We start from the raw sequence: 14,035 nt of genomic DNA on the forward strand, positions 1-14,035 counted from the left end.
GTAACCATGGCAATGAGAGACAATATACGATAGAATGAATGTAAAACTAATGTTCTCTCATGTAAATTATCACATAATTCACAATAAAACATTTTAAAAAATAAATAAAAATAAAAAAAGTGATCTGTTTCAGAGGACCCTAGGACCATCAAGGGAGAAGAGCATAAGTGGAATGTGGGACCCTAGCCAGAGAAGCAGCGACACCAAAGATGGAGGCAGAGATGATGACATGGAGAAAAGGAGCAGCTGAGGACTCTAGACTCATGGCAAGAGAGGGACTGAGAGCTGGCGGTCAGCAGGCAGACTTGGCAGAATGTGCCCTTTGGTTGTTTAAAACGATTATATATTCCTGAGTGTTTTTGAGTACATCAAAAAAAAAAAAAGAAAAAGAAAAACAGAGGGAATGGAAGCAAATACTGTTGAATGATGCACGGAGGAGACTGTAATCATTATAATGAAATGATGAGTGTACAACTGATGTTCTCCCAAGTAAACCATCACTCAGTTCACAATAAAAACTTGAAAAAAAAAATTTTTTTTTAATCTGTTCCATTGCTTTGTTTCTGTCAAGGACTGGAGTTCCCACCCTGGTGTTCCAGAAGCACTATGAAAATAGAAAGCATGGTGCCAATCTTCACACAACTTAAAAAATCTCTCAATTCCCACTCAAGCCTTAAACAAGCTTAAAGATTCTATTAGGTTCAAATGTTGAAAACGGAGGCCAATCTAAAAGGTTGGCAGGGCACCTTCCATCCTGGTCTCTGAATTCCAGGTGGTCAGCTGAGGCGCTAGCTGCTTCATCCATGGCTAAGTGTGTCAAGGAGAGGGGAGGAGGTGCAAAACTCTTTAAATGTCCATATCCTACAGTCCCACCACCCTCCTTCATCTGATTTGAGTTTTCTCATTTAGAACTTCACACTGAGATCTTCCTGTATTCAGCTCAGGGTCCCTAGGTGGCACAAACAGTTAACATGCTACTAACTGAATGTCTAGAGGTTCAAGTCCACCCAGATGTACCTGAAAAGAAAGGTCTGGTTATCTGCTTCTGACAAAAAACACTACACAATTTAACAACAACAACAATAGAACAAGTGTAGCCAGAACGCTCCTTAGAAGCCAGAATGACATGACTACGTCTTACCCACTTTGACATGTTCTCAGGAGGGAATGGTCCCTGGAGAAGGACATTATGCTTGGAAATGTGGAAGGTCAGCGAGAAAGAGGAAGACCCTTCAACCAGATGAACCAACACAGTGGCAGCAACAATGGGCTCAAACATAACAACAACTGTGAGGATGGTACAGGACCATTCTGTTGCCTATAGAGCCTCTACGAGATGGAACCAACTCCGTGTTGGCGCCTGACAACAACAACAACAATGGGGAAAACAAGAGGCCACCTCTAGGGAGGCACTGTCAATTAACCGGGACAGAACTGCTCACAGTGTGTACATGGTGGATTTGTGCTCCCAGTTCTCCAGGGTATCTGACAAACATCTCATCCTCTAGTTGTAATGCTATGACCATAAATTAGAATGTAACTTCTTCAAAAAATAAGATTCTTTAACTGGACCAATACCCTAGTTATCAAAGAATGCTATGGAACAGTGGTTCTCAACTGGGGGCAACTTTGCTTACCCAGGAGATGCCTGGCACTGTCTGAAGATCTTTTTGGTTGTCACAAATGGGAGAGGACACTACTGGCACCTCCTGACATGACCAAGACAGCTCAGCCTGCCACAACAGAGGCTAATCCAACCAAAATGTCAACAGAGAAAGGTTGAGAACCATTGCTGCTAAAAAAAACATGTCTAAATACATTTTAGAGACTTCATTTGGACGCGTTCATGCCAAACCCCTTGTTCACTTGATATTCACATATCAGCATTCATCTACCGCCTTAAATGTTTCCCTGAAGACTTGACCAGCTCAGCAAGTATACCAACATTTCCTCTTTCTCTTTATTACTACCAATGGCAAGGACATGAAATACGAACTCCCTTGCCGGCTACCCCACCACCTACTATACAGCTGTGTTTTGCCCTTGAAGTTCTCCACCTCCTCTTACTGGGTTACATCATTGCTAGATTTATTACAAAGATGAAGACTATGAAATTGAACAGGGAAAGAGGAAACTAACCAGCCTGTGACCATATTTATTGGTTGATCTCTGCGTGGTATGGGAGTGACACAGGCCTGAAGAGAAAACAGTGAACCAGTCACACAGAGACGGGAGGTCATTTAAAATCAAAACTGACATTCTAATCCCCTGAATCTGATTTTTGAAGCTGCATCATATTGCCCTTTTTTCCTGGGGTAACACACTGTGGTATCAAATTTTATAGTAGTAAAGGGGTCGATTTAAATGGTGCAACAAGCAGGTTTGCTATGTAACTTAGAGAAATGGACTGCAACAGTGCCGAATCAATTTTCTAGTACAAGTCTGCATGGTGGGGTGGTAAAATGTGCTATTGAAAACAGAAAAATGACTCAAAGAAGTCGGTTTTTTAGCATATTTTCTGAGAATGCACAGTTACCCTAACAGCAGAGGAAAAGACAAGGCTTCTAAAACCTAACCCACATGGTTTGCAGCCCTATGGGAAACTTTCCTGAGTTGTACATGTACTTCTGTCCTAATGTCCAAATTTCTTGATTTCCAAATGTGTTACATATTATCTTACGGACAAATGAGTGGGCTTTAGAATATCAAAGAAACACATCTGTATCTCTTTGAAGATTGGTTGATCAGAAAGCCCAAGAGACTTAGCTTCTAGGAGGATCGGAGATACCGTAAACAAAATAAAAACAAAATGCAAGTATTTCACTAGCTCGATGAAAAGAGTCTTATAAGAGAACAAAATCTGTTATCCTCATCTTGGGCACTGGTTTTGCCTTCAGAGCTTCCAGTTGGTTCTGACTCATGGTGTCATTATGTCTAATGAAATGCCTGGTTCTGTACCATCTTGATAGCTGATATGTTCTTGAGAACTATGAGGGGGCTTCAAGAAGTGTGTGGAAAAATCCATTACCTTTTTTATTCCATCTTTCCATGAAGTTGTTGAAGCCCCCTGATATTCTATGCCTATATATCTACTGATGCGTACTTACTTTTCCTAATTAAATCATCAAATTCTTAAGGGCAAGTGTTTGTCTAACTCTTAACAAAAACTTCTGCCCTCTAGGCATTAAAAGATTTACAATAAACAATCATGAATTTTGAAATGGTCTGTCTTGATACGGCTGCTCATTTAAAGGTACAAACAAAAAGCTAAAAGGAAAAAGAAGGGATGTCGGGGTGGCAAAACCAATAGAAGAACCAAAATAACTCATTAGAATGAAAAGGGAAGCATCATTTTCCTCTCATTTTCTCCCTTTCCATTTTTTCTTACCTATCGTTGTGATTACAAATCAGGCTGCTAATCTCAAGGTCAGCAGGTCAAACCACCAGCCATTCTGTGGGAGAAAAATGAGGCTTTCTGCTCCCGTAAAGATTAACAGCTTCGGAAACCCTATGCAGGGTGGCTATGAGTTGAAATTGACTCCACGGCATGTTTCCACCACTACCACCATGTACTCATGCACCATAAATCCAAGTAAATTCAATATTCTCTCAACTGAAAATTGTCTCAGCTCTTAGATTTAAAAAAAAACAAAGTTACTATCCAGTCAGTTCTGACTCAAGGAAACACCATATGTGTCTGAGGAGAGCTCAGTATTCAGTGGCTGCTTCTTCCAAATAGCCTCTGGGTGGACTCGAGCCTCCAACCTTTCAGTCAGCAGTCAAGCTTAATGGTTTGTAGCACACATTAGGAATGACAAATCCTAACAAAGGAACTGGGGATTTGAAGATAGGAACACTAGTGCGATAAAAGTCTCAGCAACAAGAGAGCATTCAGTTCATTCCCGGAAACCAATGCTGACATTTCACAGCAATGATCCCTGATATTTAGAATCATGACACTGAAAAGTTCAACTTCCTACATTAAATAAGGCTTGATTATGTTTACCAGGCTGGACTTTGAGGCAAGAAAGTAGACGATTATATTTCAAAAAGATTATTACTAATAAAGTTCAAAACAAAAATAATGTTTATGCCTAATCCTTGGTTATCTAAAAAAATATAATGAACTGCACTGGTTATAGGGTGGTGTTGTTGTTGTTAAGTGTCATCGAGTCAGTTCCGACCCACAGTGACCCTGTACACAGTTTCTGAGGAGTGGCTGGTGAGCCTGAACAGGTGCCGGTGCAGTTCAAACCAACTTTGCAATCCAGTGCATTAACCCACAGCACCACATCAGGACTCCATATTATAGGGTAGAGACATGTTAATTTGAGTGACAGGAAAGCAATAAACAAAAAAGGGAAGGGTAATATACAAGAGGGAGTTTGGCAGAAGACAGATGAAGACATGGGGAGGGATGGTACACAAGGGTTAAAGGGGATAGAAGTAGATAGATAGATAGAGAGAGAGAGAGAGAGAGATAACCTTGGAACAACAGTGTTCTGTGTGTAGATACATGAACAGAGACACATATGCTGACTGATTCAGGGAAGAAGAGCAGACCGTGTGTATGTGTATATGAATGTACATATGTGTTTGTGTGTGTGTGTGTGTGTATATACATTCATATGTCCCACAGATATACAAGAGTGTGAAAGAGGATATTGGCACATGAGTATTTACCTTTCCTGCAAACACCACTACGAATGTGGGGGAGTATACAACGGACAAAACGATGAGAAATTATGAAACATCTGAAGAGGCCTGGGAGCTCAGGACCACAGTCTCAGGGGACACGATGGTCAACTGGCACAACATAGCCCACAAAGACAAGGCTCTATATCCTACTTTGGTGAGTGTTGTTGTTGTTGTGTGCCTTCAAGTTGATTCTGACTCATAGTGACCCCTATATAGGGTTTCTAAGAATCAGCTGGTGGGTTTGAACTGCCAACATTGCAGTTAGCAGTCCAGTGCTTATCCTACAGTACCACACCAGTACTCCACGTAGACTCTGGGAACTGTCAAATACTCAAAGATGCCTTAAAGAGTCTAACATCCTGATGAATTTTACCTCAAAGATCATTAAATCACCACTAGTCTAAGTACCTGGCAAAGAACAGCCTCTCCTCCATGTGTCCCAAAAGGCACTTGCACGATCATCCTGTCCTTGTCCTCGTTGTCCAGATGACCCTGGAGCTTGCCCAGGCTGAGCCGCTCCCCAGGGCCCTCCTCGTAAATGCAGCCACTGCTTAGGACACTGAGCTTCACTTCACTTTGGTCAGCCCTGGAGAAAACCAAGTTCTGGACTGCCTTCTGCAGTGCCCCCTTGCTTGTTACCTGGAAGCCACCAAACGTGAAGGACGAAGACAAACCCAGCACCTTCCCTCCCTGAGAAAGATAGACCATGATCTTCTGGAACAGAACTTCAGGGATGGGCTCCTTGGTGGCAACCACCAGCAGCAAGCAGTTGTCTGGCCACGGGTCTCTGAGAGCACTCTCCTCCAGCAAATGGTAGACCGTGTACTGGTCTGTGTCCACACAGTCAGCCAGAACTGCCAGAACCTGCTGGCATCTGGCGAGGGTTTCCTTAGAATCAGGGCCCACGTAGACTAGGATGTTGGGTACCTTGCCAGTGATGTGGACTCTCCTCCCTTCTCTCTCAGCACAAGGCTCATCAGCAACACTCTCCAAGCTGCCGCTGCAATCATAGGGAAGCTCTGGAATGTTCTCTGCAGATGCACACTTGATCGACTCAATGGTGCTATTCTCCAGTTCCAAACACTCGTGGCAGCTAGACAGATGGAGATGACAATGCTCAACGGAGCCTGCCCCTCTGTCACTTTCCCCAGAAGGCTGTCTCCCCGAGGCACTGTCTCGCCCCTGTTCGGGTTCTTCACCATGAACCTCCGGGTCATCTTTGTCAACCTGTGCCATAGTGTCCCACTCAGGCTTAATCTCCACAGAAGAGTCGGGGTCCGACTGAATGACCGGGGCTTGCGTGGTTGGGGCCTGGTCCTTAAGTTCTTTCAGAGTGGAGTCCTGCAAGTGTACTGCTAAAGCAAAAACAGGAAAGGCAGTCCATCAACACTTGTTGTCTGTCATGTGTCCCAGTTCAAGAACTTCATGACGCTCCTTGGGTACACTCTGACACATACACCAGGACAGCTCACCCACCCGGCTCCTACACTCACTCTTCCCCTAGCTCTGCAGCAGCATCCTTTACAATTACACTCATTGCACCCACATGCTAGGAGGGTGATCATAATGACCCAAGTGAGATTCCAAGTTTCCACAACTTCTTTCTTCTACAAAATGAAGAACTTACAGCTCTTCCTTCCATTGTCCCTACAACTGGTGAAGAAAGTAAGATTCAGAGAAGTGATTTTGCCCAATTACTTACATTCAGTATCTTGGGTGTTAATTACCCCCTGGGCTTTTTCAGTAGTCCTTGGGTGGTACAAATGGTTAGGCACTTGACTACTAACTGAAAGGTTGGCAGCTTGAACCCACCCAGGGGTATCTTGGAAGAAAGTCTTGGTGATCTACTTCCAAAACACTGCCAGCAAAACCCCTATGAAGCACTCTGACACACACGGGGTCACCGTGAATTGGAATCAACTCAACAGCACCTGCAACTGATTTGGATTGTTTTGTTGTTCTTTTAATTTCTCTTTAATCTCCTATACAATTGTTGTTGTTATTAAGCACACTTGAGTCAGTTCACACTCATAGCAACCCTGTATAGGGTTTCCAAGGAGTGGCTAGTAGGTCTGAACTGCCGACCTTGTGGTTAGCAGTTCACTGTTTATCCTAAAGAACCACACCAGAACTCTATTGGGTAATAGAAGAAATAACAAATTAAAGAATTCCTTAAATCAAATGAGAATGAAAACACAACATACCAAAACCTTTTGGACACAGCAAAAGCAGTGCTCAGAGGACAATTTATAGCAATAAATGCACACATCAAAAAAGAAAAAGAACTAATATCAACACCTTAATCCAACATCTCCAACAGTTAGAAAATAGCAGCAAAATAAGTTTACACTCACCAGAAGAAAATAAATAATAAAGATTAGAGCAGATAAATAATAAAGATTAGAGCAAAAATAACCGAAACAGAAAAAAAAATCAACTAGAGTAGAAGTTGATTCTTTGAAAAGATTCACAAAATTAACAAACCACTGACAAATCTGACAAAGGGACAGAAGGAGAAATTGCAAATATCATGAATAAGAAATGAAACTGATGATATCACAACAGAACCAACTGCAACAAAAAGGATAATAACAGAATACTAAAAAGAACTGTACACCAAGAAATTTAAAACCTAGAAGTGAATGAAGTTCTAGAAACACACTACCTATCTAAAGTAACAACAACAAAAATAGGGTACATGTATGAATGTTACACCATTGTGGTGAAATCAAATCTGTTGATGAAATCAAAATGAAAGTAAGCATTACCCTTAAGCCATAAGCAAAGGAGGACTTAGAAATTCTTAAGCTAACAAACTATAATGACATACTATGATGAAGCTGTTTTCTAGAGTTACTTACAGACTATCTTTTGGGGTACCAGTCCATTGTCCATATGAAGTCTATCTTCCATGAACGCTACCCCCAGCTTGCTGAAGTCATCCACAGTTGCTTCAGCAATTAATTGATAAGGATCTCCAGGTCTGCAAGCTAACAGCAAGCAACAGTCAGACCACTGCACAATCTGAGAAAAAAAAAGGTGAGGGAGAAGAAAGAAAAAGAGAAGTTGATATTTTTTCATCTCTAAAATAAGCAGATGTTTTATTTTTCCCTTCAGATTGCCACCATTTACATCCAAATAAACAAGTTGCTAGACATCACACTTGATTAACATCAGAGTTGCTTAGGCACAAACATTCACATTTCCACCTGACAACAGTGCTCAAGCTGTTGCCATCAAATTCTGACTCATGGTGCCCCATATGTGTCAGACTACAACTGTACTCCACAGGGATTTCAATGGCTGACTTTTCACAAGATCATTAGGCCTTGCTTCTGAGTTGCCCCTGGGTAGACTCGAACCTCTCACCTTTTGGTTAGCAGCATATGTGTTCACCATTTGCAACAAGTAGCCAGGGACAACAGTGCCTACAAAGCACTAAACATAGCCCTCTTAAAGTCTCAAATACTTCACAAAAGTACACAATGAAGGAAGACTCATTCCCAGAGTCTGAAAAACAGAATGCCCATTTATAATGGAAAATAAGGCAAGAACAACAAGGCTACATTAGCAGCTTGTTGTTAAGTTGCCATGGAGATGGTTCCAACTCAGAGCAACCTGTACAGGGTTTCCAAGGAATGGTTAGTGAGCTTGAACCTCTGATCTTGTGGTTCAAACCGACTTTGCAGTCTCACGCATTAATCCACAGCGCTACACATTAGCAACTCGTAAGCCCAGCTTTTCTCAAAGTGTAGCCCAAAACCACCTTCCCCAGGACCACCCAAGAGCACAATAAAACTTCAGAGCCCTCCTCCCGATTGAATAAATCAGATTCAGTGGCATTGGAGCCCAGGCATCAAAATTTGTAAATGCATTTCCTCAATGACTCTCGTTGTTGCTGACCCATAGCGACCCTGTATAGGGTTTCCAAGGAGCAGCTGGTGAGCTTGAACTGCTGACCTTGCAGTTCAAACTGCTTTGCAGTCTGGCGCATTAACCTACAGCGCCACACCAGAAAAGACTATTAGGCTCCCTAAAATGTGAAAACACCTTTCAAGTCAAAGATTCACTAAGTCCTTGCTGCCTTCCTCCTTCCTGGCTTAGCCTTGGCCCAGTAAATTCACATTTCCACCACAAGAGGGCAGGATTATGAGAGCAAACAAAAGTCCTTGTGCCTTCTAGCTTTAAAAGAAATTTGAAGCTCCGACATCAGTTATCTGCAATTGCTCTGAAGATTTTCCAGGGGAGAGAGGGAGCCCATTGGAGGTTAAAAGCCTGGCACTGGAGTCTGAGGACCTGAGTCCGTCTGTCCTGAGGCAACTCTCTGAACCTCTCAAATCTCAGCTTTCTCATTCTGAAAACAGGAATTTAGGTATCCCCTGCTTTTCCAAAGTTTGTTTTATGCCACTCCACTTTTTACAAAAGATGTACATTAGTACCTGTTTTTGCTATCCGAAAGAAATCTGAAGAGGACTTTCACTTTTACAAAAAAAAAAAAAAAAGCAAAATGTGAAACTAGCATTCCAATGCTTGTTTTGCAAGGATTTGTTAAAAATGCACTGTTCATTTGGGGGGTGGGGGGAAGAGTGGTGTAGTCAAACTCCTTCCCCCAGAAACGGCACTCAACATCTCAGCATCCAAATGCCACAGCTTTGGACTGTTCTGTGAACACTATGTTGTTGTTGTTGTTGTTGTTGTTGTTAAGTGCTGTCGAGTTGATTTCGAACAATAGCAACCCTGTACAGGGTTTCCAAGGAGCAGCTGAGGAGCTTGAATTGCCAACCTTGCAGTTCAAATGGCTTTGCAGTCTGGTGCATTAACTCACAGCACCACACCAGGACACTATAAGGTAGTGTTATTTACAGTTCTTTGTGTTGCTTGGTATGATTTGTTTCAAGATTTTGGGGGTCTAGAAATGCTAAAAAAAATGGTCCCCATGTAAGAGTAATTGCTTCTTCGCTTTACACTATTTAGAAATATGAAATGTTTCATTGGAATGCTCTCCTTTCAAATAATGGAAAAACCTATAATAATAATGTTGTTGTTAGGTGGCATCCAGTTGGTTCAGACTTAAAGCAACCCTATGTACAACAGAACACAACACTTAAAGACACTTATTATTTTCTGGGGGGTTTTCTGACCTTAGCCATTTTAATGGGAGTGAAATGGCGGCATATCATTGTGGTTTTCATCTGCATCTTTCTGAAGGCTAATGATGCTAAAGTATCTTTTCATATGCTTGGTGACCATTTGAGTGTCTTCTTTCACTAAATGTCTATTCAAGTCCTTTCCCCGCTTTATATTTTGGTTGTTTGTCCTTTTACTGTTAAACTGTCAAAGTTTTATATATGTATTGGTTATTAGATTGTTGTTAAGTGCCTTTGAGTCGGTTCCGACTCATAGTGACCCTGTATAGGATTTCCAAGGAGCGGTTCATGAGCTTGAACCGCCGACCTTGTGGTTCAAACCAACAATGCAGTCCAGTGCATTAACCCGCAGCACCACACCAGGGCTCCTGGCTAATAGATTTACGTACAGTTTTATATCAGAGATATCATTTTCAAAGATACTCTCCCAGTTGGCAGCTTGTCTTTTTACTTGTTTTATGTAGTCTTTTTAACTTTCATGAGGCTCCATTTATTTTGTCTTTTGCTCCTTGTGCTTTTACTATTATATTAGATAATGCAGTGTTGAAAGCTGGGCCCAACAACAGTCCCCTGTATTTTTTCCCTAAGAATTTAATGGTTTTATAGATTGAACATTTAGGTCCTTAATCCACTTGAATTTGTTTGCAGATTCCTGTTTCATTTTTCTGCATATGGAAACTCCTCCAGAGTGTTTTTAATAGCTGGTTTTCAGAACCAGATCTCCAGGTCTTTCTTTTGAAACACCTCAGGGTGGGCTTGATCCTCTAGCCTTTCAGTTAGCAGCTGAAAGCATTCAGAGAGCATTAACTATTAGCTCCAAATCACCCCCAAGGGGGCAAGTATTGCTTCTTGGAGGGATGAAGAAAATCTTAGCTATCACAATGGTATGTGGCACTCAAAAGTTCAACTGACAAAATCTTATTTCTTAGTATGGCATTTCTTTCACTAGAGAGAATTTAAATTTAATTTTTCTACTTGGTGGAGGGTTTGATAGCTAAAAAAAAAAAGGTGAGAACCGCTGTCTTAGAATAAATAATAAATGCAGGCTTCTTTGGCCAAAAGGTTGGAACTCACTAGCTGGTTTGGAATAGTTGGAGGAAGAGAGAAAAGCTCCGAATTTTCTGTGTTCTACTTGTTACCTTCCTTCCATTAATCAATCGCCTACTTAGTGTAGTAGGTTATGAGTTGGGCTGCTAATTGCAAGGTCAGTAGTTTGAATTTACCAGGCACTCCACAAGATAAAAGAGCTCTGGTAGCATAGTGGTTATGAATCGGGCTGCAAACTTCAAGGTCAGCAGTTCAAAACTACCAGCTGCTCCTGGGAAGAAAGATGAGGCTTTCTGCTCCCATAAAGATTTACAGCCTCGGAAACGCTGTTCAGGGTCGCTATGGGTCAGAGCCGATTCAAAGGCACTTAACAACAACTACAAGAGAAAGATGAGGCTTTCTGCTCCCATAAACATTTACAGCCTTAGAAACCTTATACAGGTTGCTATGAGTCAGAACCGATTCCACAGCACACCACCTACCATACCAGATCCAGCAAGAGTGAGCCAAACCTTCTTGGAAGGTCAAGTCTGGTCAACGTTTTACTGGAATTCTACATCTCAAATAGGGCACCTTTGATCCACAATGAGAGGATTTCTAATATTCACTTGTTTGCAGCTTTGGGAACAGAGGAAAGGATGTCTGCTCAGGAAGATGAGAATATTAGCTAAGGCCATGGGAAAGGCTGAATTTTCAGATGACAGTGATGGGGGAAAAATGAAGAAGACCTGTTCAAAAGCCTGTATGAGCCTAAAAGCATTGTTGTTCTCAGAGCTTCAGTTCTTAGTTGGCACCCAAAGGAGGAGCAGGAGAAAGGGTCGTTGGGAGCTCACTGGGCCTCAGTGGAGATCCAGTCCAAAATTCCGCTATCAAAACACCAATTTCATAACCTATGCGCATTGAAATGGGAGCTTTGCTTAAAAGTGGGTAGTTGGTGTAAAAGGAGCCAATAATTAAATTCTCCCACAGCTCTTCAGGAGGGCAGCCTCAGAGATAAACAAAGGAAGAGGAAGGGCAGGAAGAGGCAAAGAAGGTGATATGCATAGCTCCCTGATCAAGTTTCTTCACTGCCTCTCCATCTAAGTGCATTTCCTTGTTCTAGGAACGTGGGTCAGCAGCCACAGACCCTGCAAATGGTTCCAAACAATACTGTGTACTCTGATCAAAGCAAGACCCCCAGATACAGATACCTCTTCCAAGGTTGTGTGCCTTCCAGTGGATGAAAGCAAAAAAGGACACTTCAGATCAGAGCTTCAACTCAGAAACAAAAGGGAAGAGAAATAAAGGAAGTTAAGTCAAAGGCTCACTGCTATAGATCAAAGCTAACAACCTCTGGTTTGTCCTAAACAAAGGGATTTCCTGTGATAAACAGCATGCAGGAATCTGTTCAATAACCAAAGCGCTTGACTTGGTGTTACAATTTATTATAGCAAATGCCGTATCTGCTCCACTCAAACTCACGTGCCAAGAGAAAGCCCAAGACTGAAAAGGCAACCAGGCATAATCCTTTTTGTTATTGTTGTTGTTAAGTGCTGTCCCCAGATTCATAGTAACCCAGCATAAAATTTTGGGGGAATGACTGGTGACTTAGAACTGCCAACCTTGTGGTTCAAACCAACCTACAGCGCCACACCAGGACTCCCTTTTATCCAAATCATCAGCTTTGATAATTTTTCTGTTTCTGTTTCTCCTCTTCCAAATCCATTTAGTTATATGTGGCTGTCATTTTTCACTGCTTCAGAGTAAATCCCAAATCCTGGCACCCCTTCACAATGGAAAGAAATGCTGCTCTGGTCTCACACTATTGATCTGACCACGCAACACTTGATCGGTGTGATTTTCAGAAGATTACCAGACCTTTCTTCCGAGTCTGTTTTAGTCTGGAAGCGCCACTAAAACTTGTCTAGCATTATAGCAATACACAAACCTCCACTGACAGCTGGTAGTAACTGCACATGAGGTGTACCGACCAGAACCCAAAACTGAGTCCTGCATAGAAGGTGAATTCCATCACTGGGCCACCATTGCCCCGTCCATGATATGTCAGGTGTTTACAAATTCTAGTACTGAATTAGAGGAAGGAGGACTGAACACACAAAGCCTATAAAGAAGTGAAGAAGTTTAAACTATGACACTGAAAGGAGGAGGTTATTTTTGACTTTCAGTTATCCTTGCTGTCTATTTGGGAGCAGATGGGATAAAGGACTGTTACAAAACTCATTTTTGTTCTCTTATTATGGAAAGAGATTACATGCCCTAGGGTACTTTTAAGAGAAGAGTATTGGAAAACCAAGTCACAATATAAATGGTTACCACAACTGCATAGCAAACAAGAGCTGAAATTATAAACTGACCAGGTGAAACTTCAAAATGGTCTTGAAAAAAAGAATAGCCACAACTTGCCTGTCACTGTGTCATATTGTGGTAGCTGTGTGTTGCTATGATGCTGGAAGCTATGACACCACCGTATCAAGTACCAACAGGGTCACCCTGGTGGACAACATTCAGCAGACAGCAAGCAGAAAGGCCTAGTGAGTTACTTATGGAAATCAGTCAATGAAAAAACCTATGGATCACGATGGAATACAGTTGGCCCTTGAAAACAGGTTTGAACTGCACGGGCCCACTTATATGCGGATTTTTTTTCCTGTTGCTGTGATGATAAGCTCACATGTTGTGGTGTTGTTGTTAAGTACCATCTAGTCACTTCTGACCCATAGCAACCTTATATAGAGTTTCTGAGGAGCAACTGGTAAGCTTGAACCACCAACTTTGCAATTCGAATCGAGTTTGCAGTCCAGCATTTTGAACTCACAGCACCAGACCAAGGCTCCTACATGTTGTATCTGCTTAAAATTCAGTGTGGCACTAATCATCTCTGTGTAAGCAGTTCGTCTGAGACAAGAAAAAAATCTGCAAATAAGTGGGCCCACACCCTCACAGTTCAAACATGTACAGTCCAAAGGTCAACTGTAAATTATAGGTAGATATTATTGAATGATGCAGATACGCATCAAGAGAAGATGGAAGGAATACACAGAATCATTGTATCAAAAGGAAATGGTTAATGTTCAACCATTTCAAGAGGTACCATATGAACAAGAGCCAATGATACTCAGGGAGGAAGTCCAAAGTGCATTGAA

At 41.9% G+C, this 14,035-nt stretch overlaps 1 protein-coding gene across 1 annotated transcript in view; it reads right to left on the minus strand.

Annotated features, from left to right (window-relative positions):
• The window catches only part of HLCS (holocarboxylase synthetase (biotin-(proprionyl-CoA-carboxylase (ATP-hydrolysing)) ligase)), a 266,102-nt gene extending 258,491 nt beyond the window's left edge, over positions 1-7,611 (minus strand). Inside the window, exons 1-2 of the mRNA XM_006862567.1 lie at positions 7,560-7,611; positions 5,107-6,053 (exon numbers count right to left, since the gene is read on the minus strand). Coding sequence (XP_006862629.1) covers positions 5,107-6,053; positions 7,560-7,611 — 999 coding nt within the window. The remainder of the gene's footprint in view (positions 1-5,106; positions 6,054-7,559) is intronic.
• Between the last annotated feature and the right edge of the window lie 6,424 nt (positions 7,612-14,035).

The sequence above is a fragment of the Chrysochloris asiatica genome, unplaced genomic scaffold (genome assembly GCF_000296735.1).
Source record: "Chrysochloris asiatica unplaced genomic scaffold, ChrAsi1.0 scaffold00049, whole genome shotgun sequence".
NCBI lineage: Eukaryota > Metazoa > Chordata > Mammalia > Afrosoricida > Chrysochloridae > Chrysochloris > Chrysochloris asiatica.